Genomic DNA, 17,375 nt, shown 5'->3' on the forward strand with positions numbered 1-17,375 from the left:
AGCAATGTTTCATACCATTCATTTGCATGCTATACAGGTGTCTATGTAGAACACATTCAGACAGTTCAGTCCTTTGCCAAAAGTACAGCTCTGATATTAAAAAGTGGTACATTTGACATATCAATGGTTAAATTTCCACTGAAGTTTTAAAATGATGTTTCAGTACAACCCATTTTGAAACTAGATTCTATAAAAACTCTTCCCGGATTACCATTTCCAAAAATGTAATGTAAAATTAGGGTTCTACTTCCAATTTAACCAACAAGTTAGATTACCAGAAGTGCTCAAAAAATAACGAGTTCCATGCATAGGCACTGTCTGATGGCACAATTTTGAAAGCCAAGCAGTTCAGAAGACACAACTTTTGAAAGTCTTAAACTCTGAACTGCTCACAGAAATCAGTGCAAATTAGCCCCGTACACAGAAATGAGATCAGTAAGAGGATCTGTATTTCACAGGCAAAAAACCAAACCAGTAAACAAAAAAACTTACACCATGCTTAATATCACACATTATAGTATAATAAATACTCTTTCATATGTTATCCCTCAACCCTTATTAGAGCTAGTCATGCAAACGGGTAGATGTCTCCCACATACGCTAGACAAGTAGTGTGCATACAGCAGTCTAAGTGGACTACAGAGGCATCCAAGGCATTGTTTTTAAATATCAGATCTCAGAGAAGGCAAAAATGGCTTTTTTTTTTCCCCTCTTTGCTTCAGCAATAGCTGTCTGTACATTTTAGTAAAATACTAATCCTGAATTTTCCTAGCAAAGGATTTAGTATCTGCCAATTCTGATGGCTTTCAAAGAAAGGAGAAAATGGACGTACACCACTTCCAGTTCCTAAGTCTTCATCTTAGATCTAAAGTGTCTAAGACTCAACCACAAGATAGATTAATCCTGACAAGAACATCGATAACATCTGAGTGGGCAAAATATATTTTGTATCATTCCAGTGGAAAGAAAAATACTACTTCAGCATGACTCAGTGCAAAATTGCTCCAGACTTGATGACACTAAGGTTGCCACACTAAATAAGCATTTGTGGAGAACTATAAAGAACAAACTTTCTCTTCTTTCAGAAGACTGGGCTGTGCCTCGTTTTCAGTGTGAGCATGTACCAATGGATGTACCTGTGAAAGGGTAAATGCCCTCATCCGCTCTAGAGAATTTATGTATCACAGAATCACAGAACAGTCCAGGTTGGAAGGGTCCTCAAAAGACCATCTGGTCCAACTGTCCATGGGGAAAGGGAGCCTAGATGAGATTATTGAGCACCCTGTCCAATCACATCTTGAATACAGACAGTCATCCAAGATCTCACAGCTATGATGCCTATATTCAGCATTTTGCTCTGTTTCAAAGCTGCAGAATAATAGGCAGGAATGACGGCCTTACCCAGCAAGATCTAGTGCTCTGATGTTGTTGCTGATGCCTTCTTCTGAACTGGAATTTGAGGAGACGTCCCAAAGACTGTTATTATCAGACAGGATCTGATTGAGATGGTATCGGGAGAAGTGTGTTCCCTCTACTCGTTGCCTGTAAGCTTTTGCTCTTTCTCGAAGTTCTCTCACCTATGCATCAAGGTTTCATAAGTTGCATGTCTGTTTAAAGTTCAGTAACAGGCTATTATAAAGTATTTGCATTAGCTAACAGCAGCTAGAGGAGAAAGGCAAGTTACTCACAATACAGGGCCACCAACAGCATAAAAGTTGCATGTCGCAGTAAATGCAACAAAAAGAAAGCAAAAATAACAAAAGTGTATATTTAGTAAGCATGTACGAGCCATGAAGCCAAAGCAAAATTGTCAATTATTCATTCAATGAGCACAAAAACTAATGCAGCAACTATGAGTAAGTTTAGTGCTGGATTCTAGTTTTTCCATCAGCACTCAGACACAGTGCTGTGAACACTGAGATAGGAATTTAAATGCAACCAACCTCCATATACCACATCGAATTTAGGGTGTTTGGAGATGCCTAAGGAGAGGAATATACAATTATTTTTAAATCCCTTATTTTTCTCTCAACACTGTATTGTTATAATCATCTTTGTAACTTTACTTCAGTCTAAGTAAGAAATTAAATACTAAAAGCCTGTCAACATAGCTCTATGCTGCCTCCCTGAGATTCAGTAAAAAGCTGTAAAACAAATACATCAGCACTGGTATTTCACCAGTTTTTGCCAAGCTTGAGAGAATTTATTTAGATTCCTAAGCATAAACACTCAAAAATACATTCACCACCAATTTCTGATTATTTCAAGTCAACAGATGTATGTGCACGTGTAATACTGAGTTTGTACGCTGTGAACACTGCAACTGTCTCTAGCTACATTAATCCTATCTCAGTGAGGAGCTGATGATTACATGAGAACTCTTGGTGCTACTGCATCTAAGACATAACATCAAAATCATTTCTTCTGGACTGTCAGTAACTGTAAGAATGAGATACAAAACTGTTCAGATGCCAGGTTTAGTCTCAAAAAAATAAAAGTGATAAGCCCTTTCTTTAGACATTATACTGCTGATTATACACTATCATTTTTATGGTTAAAACTATTTAAACACTCACACTGTCTTGTGTACTTCACCCAAACACAATTAAAGTGCAGGAAGAAAAAGCAACAAGAAAACTTTTATGTTTAAATTATTAAAAATAACTGTGATATTGTTGTGTGAATTCTGGCTCACTAAAAAAAAAAATGGTTCACAGGAAATCAGTTATTTTCTCAAAGAGCAGGAAAGTAATACTGACACTTCCTCCAGCACATTTTCATAGCTTTTCTTATTTTTTATTCTTCTTTCATGACAGACTTCACATAGTTCTTACTGCAAGAAAGAGAGTCACTGGGCCAAATTCCGCTAAACCCACTAAAAGTAACTGGATGCAGCAGATGGAAATCCACTCAGCCCACACCAGCTAACATCCCACAATTTGATCCGCTGAACTTCCAAAGAAGGGCCCATTAAAAATATATGCTTGTCATTTTAAGAGGAGAGTTTAAAGTTTGAGGTGCAAGTGATTTACTGCATTATTCACTTTAAGTAGAAGAATGAAAAATTAATTATGATAGCCACAACAGAAGGAATATAAATCTAGAGCAGCAGGACACTGCAGGGGGAGGAAGAATACTATGTCTCCAGTGAATTGTGAAGAAGTACAAAGGACAACCGTCTCTTTCAGTGACTCAGCAGGCAGCATTATCTCAGCAGGACACAGGCCCCAGAGAGTCCTACTGTGATTATGAATTGCCCACATCAGTTTTTCAAAAGTGTAATTTGAAGAGATTTTTTTCATTCGACTGCTAAAAAGCAAACCCTAATAATATCTTGAGGAGTAGCAGCCCAGGGGTAATCACTATGGCTAAGGTTGTAACAGGATTCTATTATGGTATTTGCCTGTTTGGTCTCAGAACTTCAGAAAGTCTGCTTTGGACCCAAAGTTACCCATGTGCAGTCCCAACTAAGGGAGAAACCAGACTGGATCAGTCACAGCTTATCATCTAATCACCCATGCTAAGTGAGAGATGTCCTGTAAGGCACCTTTGGCAGGGGTGAGTTTCAACAACCCACCCGACGTAGAAGTTGGATGCAGCTTTGAAGAACACTTCTCATCACGTCAGTGCATTAGCATGGGAACAGGTATGGAATCATGCAAAAACCAGGACTGTTGGGCAGCCTATACCGTGAATGGTCAAAGTATCTTTGTTGCTTTACAATAAAACCGATGTGCTTGACACTTTTTCCAAGTTATGCACACTTCCATTAACCTGCTACTAACATACTTCTCAAATGGCTAGAATCTTTCTTATGTCTCAATCGTGAATGAAATACTTTATTCAATCCTACTATTTTAGCCACGCTGGATCCCATCTTGTAGTTCTTAGAAGCAAAAATACTGATGGATGCTACAAAAAAAAAACCCCAAACCAAAACTAAATCTGTCCAAGATTCAGGTCTATCAGGATTTTTATTCTTGTATTAACAGAGGTTTCAAGAATTAACCTTGGTTTTCTTCGAACCTGTCTTGAAGACTGGAAAAATCCAAACTTTAACCTTGGTCTTTGCTTTCACTAAACCCACAAAAAGTTTCTTATTAAGAATTATAACCCTCAATGATACATATGGAAATATTAACAAGACAGCAGCAAATTAAAAAAACTCTGTATAGAAAAAATCCCACAGTAACACATTTATACAAGCTAAATGTTATTCTTTGTCTACTAGCAAACCTAGTTTGATACGCTGTACTGGTTTTGCCTGGGATAGAGTTATGTTTCTTTATAGTAGCTCCTATGGTGCTATGTTTGGGATTTGTGCTGAAAACAGAGTTGATAACACAGGGATGCTTTAGCTGTTGCTGAAAGGTGCTTACACAGAGTCAAGGCCTTTTCTGTTTCTCACACTGCCCCACCAGTGAGTAGGTTGGGGGTGCACAAGAAGCTGTGAGGGGACACAGCTGGGACAGCTGTCTCAACTGACCCAAGGGTTACCCCATACCATATGGTGTCACGCTCAGCATATAAAGCAGGGGAAAGAAGGAGGAAGGGGGGATGTTTGTAGTGATGGTGTTTGTCTTCCCAAGTAACCGTTAGGTGTGATGGAGCCCTGCTGTCCTGGGGATGGCTGAACACCTGCCTGCCCATGGGGAGTGGGGAATGAATTCCTTGGTTTGCTTTGCTTCCACACACTGCTTTTGCTTTACCTATTAAACTGTCCTTATCTCAGCTCACCTGAGGTAAGTTTTCTCACTTTTACACTTCCAGTTCTCTCCTCTATCTCACCGCAGGACTGAACAAGTGGTTGTGGGGCTCAGCTGCCTACTGGAGTTAAACTATGACATACGCTCACAGGCATGTGATTTAAAGTCTAACAGAGACAGGAAAAATTCAGACAATTCCAATTATAAAAGTCTCTTCTATACGAAATCATACTAGGATCTAATGTAGGTATGCATACAGAAAAATGTGTACATAATCTAAGCACATTTGTCATCAATAAAATATTTGTTACTACAGTCTTAAAATTAATTTGGCTCTTCCAGCTACCCAGCACAACTCCTTCATTTAGAAGTCCCTAAAAATCCTAGTAACTCTTTTTTGAATTCTTCATGCCTACTGCCAAGTAGTTTCCTGCAATCCCCTTGTCAGCAAGAAAATCTCCATGGAAAAGTCAGACACATCCAAAACACTTACCTACAGTGTAGGAACGTCTTTGTTTTTCATACACTGTAATTAAATGCTGCATATATTTACTTCCTACATCTCTGAAACATGACCCACAAAGGATTCTGCCTGGTAAAGGAGAACATCCATCCTCTACTCGCAGTCTCCTCGTTCTTTCCCTTCATTGTACTGCAGTGACTCATCCCAGCTGGCTGTGCCACAAACACAACATACTCCAAGGTAATGCGTCCCTTTCCCTTTACTTGCTCTTGAAGCTAAGCACTGCTCCTGACTGTTTGGAATGTTACTGATGCAACATCCAGTCTCCAAATTAAACTCTTATATGCCAGAAAAATTACATAATATTCTACAGAAACATTCTGTATACCACTTAGACTACATGCAATAGTTGAGAATGTTCTACAGCCTTAGTTACTGTAAACCTAATGCATATATCAATATGTATCAAAAATAAAAATATTGCTTACTTTTAGTCCTCTAACATCCTCTTGAGGGTGTTTTCACAGAATGGATTATCTCATGCATGCATACACAAAATCTGATTATGAATCATCACATACTACAAAATACTTTAAACTTTGAGATCTATTTATCATTAAATATTTTGTATATATTCAATATTTACTTCTTTTCGCCTAAAAAGAAAATTACTTGCTAGATTAAGTCCAGTGAGAAAACACAGAACTGAATACTACCACACTACTCCTGCATTTCTCAGAGAATGTTATTTTCAAAATCTCAAAGCCCAACACCCTAGAGCCACCTGCTCCAGTTCCACCTTCCACATCAGCTTGGTCTCAACTGATGAGGAAACGTCATATTTCCAATTATTTGCCACACATTTAGCAGCTCACATGTCTCACAAAGGTTCCCTCTATCAGCTGTGAGAAACCTAAGTCAATTCAGTGAAATCTGACAGTTGCAGAACTCGCCTTAAGAGTTTCTTAGCACACTGCGAACAGTTTTTGCTTAAACAATTCAGGAAATCATACTCAAAAATCCTGCCAAGAAATCCTATGGTCCTGAAGCTGTTCAGCATTTTCAGACTTCTGTCAAGTGAGTTCCTATACAGTGTAATACTGATCACAGTTACTCAAGAAACTACAAGAAAATACTTAGATTGGCTGAAACTTGCAAGAGAAATTCTCAGTTTTATGTTGTGTATGACTGAATGCAGCTGATTGCTTTGAATGGATTCAGCATGACAAGCTAACAAACTGAGCGTGACTATCAAGCTGACCTAGGCTGATACATATGTTGGCCTTTTCTTTTTATTTCCTTGGAGTCTCCTATCATCCAGCGCTGCATTTTCAAAACTTCTGCTTGTTAAAACTGGGCTGAACATCAATGCCGAGGTTATCTGCTCCAAGAGACTCTGTTCTGAATGACTGATTGTAAGGGAAACAAAACTCCTCCCTCACTTCGGATGTCACATCAATATATTCTTTAAGTCACACCATCTTTTATTTTTTCTTGCTATGTGTTATACTGACTTGTCAGAACCTAATCATCTTTGTATTCTCACCTTTGGGAGCTTGAGTTGTTAGCATTATAAGATACAGTTTTGAGATTGTAAACACCACAATTCAAAGTTTTTGTATCTAAAAATCAAAATACAAAGCATACTCAGTGTTCAGATTTTTTAAGAATACTCACCTGGTTGGGAACTTTACTCCTAATACGAGACCAAGCTCCGTCTTTGTAGAAATATTGGGCTGGAGACAAAAATTTGGACCTATATTCAGTGTTCATCTTCCTAAGAAATCAAGAATGAGAGGACAAAAAGACAGAAAGAGTAAAGCTTGGTATCCAGAATGCTCTTAAAGAGCACTTTTGAAGTTACATCAACAATCATAAGTATACTTGCACCTAAATGCCAGGGCTGAGATATGAAAAATGCATGCTTTGAAACACAGCTCATCCATACCAACGCAACCAGGAAAGCTGTGAAAAAGCTCATTCACAGTTGGTGGCTCTTCAAGTAGTTACTCCTGTTGGTTTTTCCTCACAACCCTTCTGCCAGAAGCTTTTGCCCTGACAGTCAAATCCACACATAAGCCTCCATTACTTCAATGCAAAGTGCAGTATCTTGGTTTAAGTCACTGATGAGGGTGTATTTAAGTAAAAATGCCTGGTTTGGCACTAAGGTGTCTGAGACATTTCCTTCTATGAACTCCACCGTAAAGGTGCTCTGCATACGGGTGAGGTGAACTGTTGGGGCTAGAGACATCTGACTACCAGAACAACGGTCAGTATAATTCACCTAACTATGTCCTACTGGCTTTGATCTTCAAAAAGACTCAGAACTTGAAAAGATGGATTCATTTTCCCTTCTGCCACACACATACACACACAGAAAAATTAATGACATCTATAGCAGGCAATAAGCAATACTTCAAGTCCTTAAGCACTGAACTGTGGATTTATCAGTTTAAATTTAAAGAGGTTTTTGTTTTTAATCTTGCTTCAGAATCTTATTAACTTCACTTTAATATACTCAGCACTGGGTGAAAAAGCCCGCTTTTCAGTCCTTCTTCAGAAATAGATCATAAAAGCCTGAAGTCAGAGAATGAAATGCACCTTGTGAAAAGAAAAATACCAAGGCAAAAAAAAACCCTTTATATTCAAAATTTATTTCCATATGCTCCTTTCTTTGAAACTGACAGAATTCTTTCAGTTTTGGTTGCAAAACTAACGGATTAGCTCAAAAAACACATCACTCTGTGCCTTCATCCCAGTCATTCTGCTGCAAAAGCAGGCCATGCAATGCCACCTGCATACAAAGTGAAAGCCCTGTCTGCATATTGAGAACTTGCCCATTTTGAGCGCTATTTGCCCAGTGACTGCTTTGGAAACTTTTGTCTTGTGCTACTACACTGAAGGCGTAAGTGGCAGAAATTTGTCCTTAAATGAAAAAAGTCATAGTAAATGATCAAGAATTTTACACATGACTCACTGCAAAATTGACTACCATCTACTATGTCAAAGAGCTATGAAAACCAAAAAGTTAAAGGTTTTAACTACACTATATCCATTCACTTTTCCATAAAGCAATTTAATTTCATAGAATTTTGGGTGATCATTTTGTATTTATCTCCCAATATCCAACAGCATTCAGACCTAGGTAAGTCTCCTCTCCTACCTTTAATCTAATGCCTTCACACTGCTAGAAAGTCATGTGAATCAAAGCAATCACTGTGACATACATTAAGCACAAAGACAGCAGAGACGGATTCATTTATGCATATACCTACATACATGTTGGGCTTTTATTTACCTTGGCATATCTCAGAACGAGTTCAGTTCCTGCAATGTAGGTATGTGGCAGAAGAAAAAGATACTTTGATAGCGCTCAGTGAACACAATTTCATTTTGTTTCCATGCTTGTCAGATTACCCTAAATGGGGCAGATTTCTTTACTTCCCTTTACTTCATGTGTTTGCTTTTGGTACCCTGGGACAGAAGGTGGTATGGACTAGAAAAAGTAGACATCAAGTACAATCATCGCAGTTTTAAGGTGTGGAGCAAGCACAGGAGAGCAGTTTGAAAGGTGACTACAACTGCCAAAGCACTCGCTGAAAGTTTAGTAGCAGCACTGCACCAATTTAATTTCATTCATGTTAAATTTATTAATACTACTATCATTGCATCAGAAGGTTCAACTGAACGAGTGTGGTTACAAAGCTTCCACTTCTGCTGCCCAGAGAAGGGGATGGAAATTAACACCAGGTTTAGATGTACCCACAGGAAGCTCAATTCCAGTGTCGCAAGGGGGCATTTGCCCCTGCAACTGTAGCATCACGTATTTAAAGGTCCATCATCCATCATTCTAAATTTTAAGCTGCTGTACACCTACTCACTAGGTTAGGTTTTCCTATTTTATACATACCCATGACTTGTATGTAAAGAGAGGGGCTTTGGACTGATATGTTGCTTATTTTTTTGTTTAGGATGTTTCTGTTCTGATTTCCCTTGTTTTGCTGCATCTTCTGCTGGCTTTTGAAACGGTTCTTCCCTCTTACTCTAAGGCAAAGATAGTTTAAAAATACCACATTAGGTATCAATCTGAAAACCCTCATATTCCTTTTGACATCAAGCTTTTGCAGAAAGTTAATTTTATTTTAGTGTTAGCTGGTTTGTATATTTAATACAAACAAGAATTTTACATTTCTTTGCTAATACAAAAATAAACTAGCAAAATGCCAAAGATAGGATTCCAAGTGCAACATTCAGTTAGTTGATGATCCATTTTGTACACTTCACAAAATGAATTTAACGTGAAACATAGAAATAAAACAATACGATACCTGTGCATTCTAACCTGAGTTGTGTAAGACTTACCATCTATACTTCTGGAATTTGTAATAATTTAAAAAAAAAACAACAAAAACTCCTAGCTTTATAGTCAAGCAATATAAACCAGTTTATAATAAACCAAAAGGCAAATTTTTAATTTCCTGCCATTCTGGTTTATAAAAGGTGAGATTGAATTGTTGACTTCTTCGGTTTTCACATAAAATATTTTTTCTTCCTGCTTATTTTATCTTCCTGAAAAATCTCATGTATGATTTCTGATTTCCTAGAGATCTTCACAAATATTGTTCAAATTCAAAAAAAGGCAGGCAAAAAAAAAAAAAAAGCCTACCAAAATCCCCCAAAATTTTTGCACGATACTCATCAGAGAGGAGATAATCAGTATAAACAAAAAGTGGTTCAGACACTTTCACCAAAATTTTCTTCTCATGTTGTCTCTTCCTTCACTTTCTTAGTTCTTTATTATTGGGAAAACTAACCTGAATTTCCAATATTAAAAACAAAGCAATGCTTCCTGAAAACCTCATGCCTTTCAAGCTTCCTTCACATCTGCTAAAAGAGGCAAAAGGGGACATAAAATTCCCCACTCTCAGATGAGATTTAAAGCACTGGGTAGGTCTGAGTTTTAAATGATTAGGCCTCCAAGTCAACAATCATCTTTCAGAACCTCAAAAGTACCAATGGTTTAAGCTGAGCCACAGGCACTCAACGTTAAATATACATTTTGCTCAGTAATGGTCCTAGAGAACACACTGTCTGACAACAGCTTTCTGTTTTACCAAGGAACAGAGATGGGTACCGAAGAAACTCATGTGTGGTCCTTCTACCTGAAGGACGGTTAGCTAACCTGCAGGAATTTAACAACACTACACTTGGTAGCTGGTACAAAAATAGTCATTCATATGTCCACCTTGCAAAATAGGTTAGCTGTCACGCAGTCTAAACTGTGCTCACCTATTTTTAGAAGGTCTCAGTCTGAAATAATTCCATTTCATTAAATGTATCTGGTAAAACAGCCATAGTCATGTTTCCTACGAGTCCACTTAAGTTTGTCCAAGCCAACACCAAGACAAGGAAACAAAAGGCCTCAGACAGCCTAATTACTTTCATAAAAGACATTTTAATGTTTTGAACCGAGTAACACAGCAAACGTAGGCTACACAATGTTCTGTTATAGTCATGTGCTAAATATAATTACTTACTTTCATCTTATGAAGGCAAAGGGAAATTAATTGTAACCCTTTCTCCATGTTTCTTCAAATTACAACTATTGGCTGAAAATCAGTTCCAACTGTGGCATTTTCCATGTGTCAAAATATTTTTTTTAATTCACACTATGTCTGATTTATGAGATCCAAAAGTCCCTGACCTCCCATCCAGCCCTCCTGCATACCAACAGACTACACTGGTAGCAATGAGAGTATAAATCAGAGATTTAGATTTCAGAAACTATTCTAATGACTAAAAACAAAGTTAAAAAAAAAAAAAAAAGAACCCACTTGAAAACTCATAAATTAAGATGATAGGAAAAACACACTTAAAATGTCATTGTAAACTAAACAAATGCTCTATAGAAACTACAGAACCCACTACAGAAACCCCTAAGAGCAGAGCTATACAGTGTTATTTTCAGTCTTTTATAGCAAAGTCACTACTGAGTTCAGTGTCATTAGCAACAGCTCTAAAATATAACTAAAAAATTTCAGAATAAATCTATCCTTGCATTATAGAAAAGAACAACTGAAATTATAGAAGTATTCTAATGCCTTTCTTTTAGGGAAATATTTACTTGTTCACAAACCGGAAATTCTTTCTCTTCTGAACTACCTCTCTCTTGTGGACCCACTACAGCAGAAGACTCTTTGAAATTTCTCTCATATGCAGTTTCAGAAGTAATTGCAGGAGATTTAAATGGAGATATGGATTTACCTGTGTTGCAAATAACCTTGGGGGGAAAGAAAACAACAACAACAACAACAACAAGAGTGTGGTTTGCTTACCTTAAGGCTAAATTTTCAAAATCAGTTAAGCATTTCATGCAAATACACTCACATATGAGCAGAGAGAAAATCGTGTACAAATACAGCATATGCAGACAAATTAACTTCTAGGACAAATTGCAGGGAAACTTACTTTGATAAAAATACATTTAAAAGTGACCGAGTCAGACACAGTTAAACCTGTGGTCAAACACTGTTCTTACTGAAGTTCACTAACAGAGGTTTTGTTTATTTGGGAAGACAGCGCACCTTCGGAGTTATATGTAGGACCCTATTTTTTAAAACGTATGCCAGAAAACTTCCCTATGAGTCCTCAGTACATGTCCAGTCCATAAGTAACAGACGACTGTTCTGTGTTTTAGAACTGGATGCTTAGGGCTTGGGTAATCTGAGTTATCCGCTATTTTCCAATGAATTCTATATTATAAACCAAGGTAGAGAATTTGCCTAGTATGTGGTCAGGTAACATCTCCTCATGGGGTGCTGAATTAAAAGACCTTGCCATATGTCACAAGCATACGTTTTCCCCAGCTTTGCTATTAGAGTTTAGGTCTGACTTATAACCTAACTTGGATAGCTTTGATATTTTGACAGAATCTCTTCAAGGGAAAGGTACTGGCATTATTCAGTATTCAGGTATATTCTTCATCATAGCAATAGCAATCAAAAGAATATCAGTTTGGTAATATGTTAATTTTTTATTATGAAATTCTAATCTTAAGTTTAGAACCTGCAAACATTTATATTTATTTAGATTTTCTCTATTTATCTAAGGACTTATAGCACCTAACGCTTATTCTTACAGTTTTTTTATTCTGTATAAGCTGTGGAAAAAAAGTTTGCCGGTTTAGATTTCACAGTCTTTCTTCTGAAACAGCACAATGTTCACAAGCATCAATAATCAAATTACCAAACTGATTTCTAATAGAATCAAATGGAATTCCCTATGAAATTTTCCCTAAGGTGACTTTCTGGGACCTGCCTCTTCCTCAAATGGTCCTTTGGCTTCTATACTATTGTCATGCATTTCAGTGAGTTTTCCTTGGATATGGGACTGCTGGGAAACAGTCTCTCACAGTAAGTCCACCTGCTTGGCATTCCAACAGAAAAAAACAGGATAGTGATCGATCCCAGTTACCAACACTTATTGCCTCTGAAAGCTGTTACTGAACAAACCTGCTACCTGTGGGTAAAAAAAGAGCACGCACCATCTGTAGTAATCCCATTAACATATATGCTCCGAGTGAACAAACAGAAGACAAAATAAAAGCAGAAGTGCCTATTTTATGCTGTAAAATTACCAAAAGATGGACTGAGTCTCCTAAGTCCTGATCTCAGTAACAATGAATTGAAAACACAAAGCAGTCTCATAATCAGAGTTACTCCTTACGGTCTGATTAGAAATAGCAGCATTTCCAATCCTACAAAGTCCAAAAACTCATGATATATATTATAATGCCTCAAGAGTATCTTTAAATCAGAACACTCCACTTTTAAATACAAGCAATTCTCATGAAAGAAAAAACACTACAAATATGCACTTTAGGGCTTAGAAGTATACGTGCACAGAGATGGAGACTGAGAATAAGAAACTGTGGTAATCCATAAAAGACCATGAGAATAAACAGTGAAACCTGAATGATTTTAGTGGCAAGACGTGTTGTTACAATACAGAACACCTGAACATTCCTCTGTTGATTAGCCATATACTAGATAACATAAAAATGATATAAATGAAGGATAACATTGAGTAGGATCTTAGAGCTCCTATGGTAAATTAATGCAAACAGAAGAAAACGGTCCTGTTAGGAAGGACGGAATACAACCAGGGATAAGGAAAATGAGTAAATAGACCTGATTACAATAAAGAATCACAGGGAAACAAATCTAATTATACTGCACTTTTGTATATTCAGAGGAAAAAAAAAAAAATCACCTAACAACATTCAAGTTTGTCGTTCCTCCACTAAAAGAGGAAGAAAGGAAATCTTGGAAGATAAGCAACTTTGCTGATACATAAAAGAAAGTATTCATTTACTTTTCAGATTCTTTAAAGTTACCTGTTGAGCTGCAAGTATTGGTGACTTTTCATGAGGACTCTTCCAAACAAATTGGCTTTGATATTCAGAATTTCTGGGGAAGGTATTTAAACGTGAAATATTCATGCCTGCTTTCCTCTGAAGGACTGTATGAAGCTGACAACATAAAAAAAGAAAAAAAAAAAAAAACAAAACACCAATTCTTCCCCTTCCTACAATGTTTTGCAAGTCAGATATCTTTCAATGCACACTTTCAAACCAATGGTTTGGTTTTTGGTTGTATGAATTAAATGAATGCAAAATACATTTTCTCATTATAGCCAACAACCTCAAAAAGTCTGTATGTCATTGGTAAACCCTTGTTGAACTGAAATCAATAGTGATGGCACATGAAGGGCAAATTCCTACTGACCCAAGGGCAACCAAAATCTGGTCTCAAAAGTACTGTTCTTCCAACAGAGAAGCTACAACGTAGAATATCAACGTATGGAACTAAGGAGAGAGTTGGACAACAGAGGCTGACGTACGTGCATTAAATTACTGTAAGTATCAGATTACTAATTTTTATACTGGTCAATTAAAAAAAAAATCTTCCCTTACCCCATTACTCATTTTTTCTAATTCCTTTTTTGGAGATGAAAATGCTTCATTTTGATTTGGTGGAGCTGCAGAGCTCTTCATGTTGTTTCCTGCAAGGGCAAGAGCTGTTTCACCTCTAGAATCTACTGAATGTGACTGGACTTTTGGGGGGAGTCTGGGTCCTTCTGGTGTTTCAACTTTTTCCTGATTCACATCATTGTTGTTGTGGTCTGTGTGCAATTTTGCAGTCCTAAGAGCTTCGGTTTCAAGTGGATCATTCAAATCACAATCTGCTGTCCATTCAAAGGACTCTGAAATCTGCGGATTATGGTAAGGTACCCTTCTCTTGGAAATGAAGTTTGGTTCTCTTGTGATTCCTGAAAGAGACACATTAGGTTTAACAAAAACATTCTACTGAAAACATAATATCACTCTATTACAAGAATAAATTAAAAGTTTATCATACAACTGATTATTAGAAAAAACTATTTTAGTATCTTTGAGCAATGACTGCCTATGAATTACGGGCACAGCTGTGAAATTGTGTCTTCCTTCCTATCTGTGAATGCCTTTCCTTTCCACTAAAGAGAGACAGGAACATGGTGCTCCAAGACCATGTTGGATAAAACCTTATAAAGCAAATATGGCCACAGGACAATCTTTTGCAAGTTGGTTCTGGGAGTTGAACAACAACAAAATCAACACAGCCAGTGGAAAGAATGTGGTTAACACAGCTACAGAATAACCAACCTGCAGTGATAAGTATGCCACAAACACTTCTCACTACACACACACAATACATCTTGCTGAACAGGTTCCCACCAATTGTGACAGGACAGTGACAGATCCCTATCCATCTAATACAACTGTGATTTTAAACTATCTCAGACAGCTGGTGACTTTTTACAGTACAAACACAGAAACACTTCCAAAATTGTAAAAAGCCTATGTAACAAAACCAGGTATCAAGTTACTTTAAAGAACTGCTGGTCTTCACATGTGCAGATGAAAATAAAATTACCCCACCATTTTCAGAAGACAATTGAATGACTGAACACATTTGAAGCAGGAAATTATAATCCAACTGCAAAGTGCTCAATTGTGATGGAAAAATAACTGAAGGCCCCTCACTGGCTGAAAGAAACCCTTTCTAGGAGAGAAACTCCTACATCATGAAAAAGCAATGTAAAAAGAGTGAACAACCTACGGTGAAAGGTATACAGAATGTCTGGATGTCCAACTACACATACAGGTGGTAGGAAATAATTCCAGCAGAAAACCACTGGAAAAGTAGCAGGAAGGAACTCAGAGCACCTGCAGCTGTTAACTTTTTGTGGTGATGTTCCAAGTCATTCTTAAAACTGCCATCTATGTGTTTCAACAGGAAGAATCGTAAGTGAATTATCAATAACAATCTGCATGTCCTATGAGGTGTCAAGTGTGAAATTTGAAGATGTAGACGGTTAAATGGCCAGAAAAGAGGCAGGAGTGAAAAAGAATGCAAAAATGTAGGAAAACTACACCAAGCATGCACAAAAACACCACTACAACGTGAGGAGGAGGAGAAACTGCTGTATTGCTAACTCACGACTTTATTGCAAGTCTTGTAAAATTTGCAGTTTAGTTAGACTGGAAAAGAAGCATAGACTACACTTTTAAAAAGAAGTTAATGTGTTTGGACATTTGGGTGTTTCAGGATTTGTGGAAGTTATACTCTTCAATACAGGTACCCATAAAGAGATCCACGTGCTAGGGAAAGCAAGGTTAAAGAAATATGTATTTTGCAGTAATGGAAGAAAACAGTACTATATATAATGCATAATCTTTAGCAAGATTAAATTATTTATAAAAATGTCTAGCACCTTGACGAAAAACAAACCCTACTCCCAGTGGTCGGTTCTTAATTACTAGGCTGTAATTTACAACACTTACCGTATTGTAGTAATTAATATATTGGACTCTAATTACACAGACTGTGTAGTGCAGTTGCACTGAATTGCACGATTTTGTTGACCTGTCTTGTGTCACTACAATAATTCCTATTTTTCACTGCTCCTTTTCAAAGCACTGCAGTTGTCATTCTCCAGTTTACTCCTATTCTGTATGGGCCTTTCAATCCACATGCTACTTCCGTTGTCTTCTACTTCCCAATCCCACATTTTCCTGCCATGATAATGTCTACAACCCCTAACTCCTAGACTACAGCATCACAAGCTTTTCCATTTAATGCTCCTCTTTTTTTTCAGTTAGCTGTCCCTGTTATTCTTCATAACAATTTTACTTTGTATCAAACTTTGCCCCAAGTTAGTCTGCTCTTAAATACGGAATTTTATTTACTGTTTCCATGCACCACAGGTAATGCAATGCCTCCTTCTACATGCCCTGTATGGGTCAACACTGCATCAGCGCTTCATGTCTGGGACTCAGCTTATGACGCATGTCAGAAACCATGTATTTTTCACTTCTTATACAAGCAGCACTAACATTAAAAGAAAGTTTCAGTGTAGCCAGAAATAATATGGCATTCAAAAGCATACTCTAAATCATGACCAGGAACATACTTTAAACCGTATAAAGTGCACAAACTGCAAACACTACCAGTTCTCTGTGGCCATGCACTCAATCACAGCAAACCTCTCCAGGCCTCCTGCGGCCCAGGTTCATCCTTATCAGAGCCGGCTTGGACAGCGCCGGGGTTTGCAATCAAGGGGGCAGCTTTCAGGGGCGCTTACCAAACTGATCCGACCGAAGTCCTGCCCACAAGGATTTCTGCTGTTGGGATGGGCTACAAAACTCTGGGGTTTTCCATTTGAAGTTTCTCTTATATTCACTCAGCCCCTGCAGCAAACAGAGAGGTGTCTGTCAAGTGACCGCTGCGTATCCTGCTTCTCTGCTTCTGTTGGTAACCAGTCGCCAAGGGCAAAAACACCAACAAGGCCGCGGCCGGATTCAGCTAAGCTGGCAGGCTGCCCTGCATCTTCCAAACCCGCTCCCACCGAAGAGCAAAAACTACTCGATTGCTCTGCAGAAAAAGCATGGAATAATTTCACGCACCAAAAAGTATGCAACAAACTTGTTTATATCTTTAAGTGAATGAAGTTTCAGGAACAAATACAGCCTGAACCCTCTGCCACCCACAGGACTGAACTATTTCTGTCTTTATTAGCCAGCGCTCCTTAGAGCAAGGGTCTCCCCTTTCCAGCTTCGCCGGTGGCACCCCAGAAACGGCTGCTCCCCCTCCTTCTGCCGGCCA

At 37.9% G+C, this 17,375-nt stretch overlaps 1 protein-coding gene across 1 annotated transcript; it reads right to left on the reverse strand.

Moving 5' to 3' along the window:
• Nucleotides 1-1,397: 1,397 nt before the first annotated feature.
• MDM1 (Mdm1 nuclear protein homolog (mouse)) lies at nucleotides 1,398-16,960 on the reverse strand (the record flags this gene model as incomplete). The annotated part of the gene is made up of 7 exons (XM_009701165.1): nucleotides 1,398-1,577; nucleotides 6,847-6,946; nucleotides 9,080-9,213; nucleotides 11,294-11,449; nucleotides 13,565-13,699; nucleotides 14,144-14,499; nucleotides 16,855-16,960. Coding segments are annotated over 7 exons (1,167 nt in total), but the record flags the coding sequence as incomplete, so codon positions are not given.
• Nucleotides 16,961-17,375: the final 415 nt, after the last annotated feature.

Source organism: Cariama cristata, unplaced genomic scaffold, assembly GCF_000690535.1.
Source record: "Cariama cristata isolate BGI_N322 unplaced genomic scaffold, ASM69053v1 scaffold12165, whole genome shotgun sequence".
In the NCBI taxonomy this organism is placed as follows: Eukaryota; Metazoa; Chordata; class Aves; order Cariamiformes; family Cariamidae; genus Cariama; species Cariama cristata.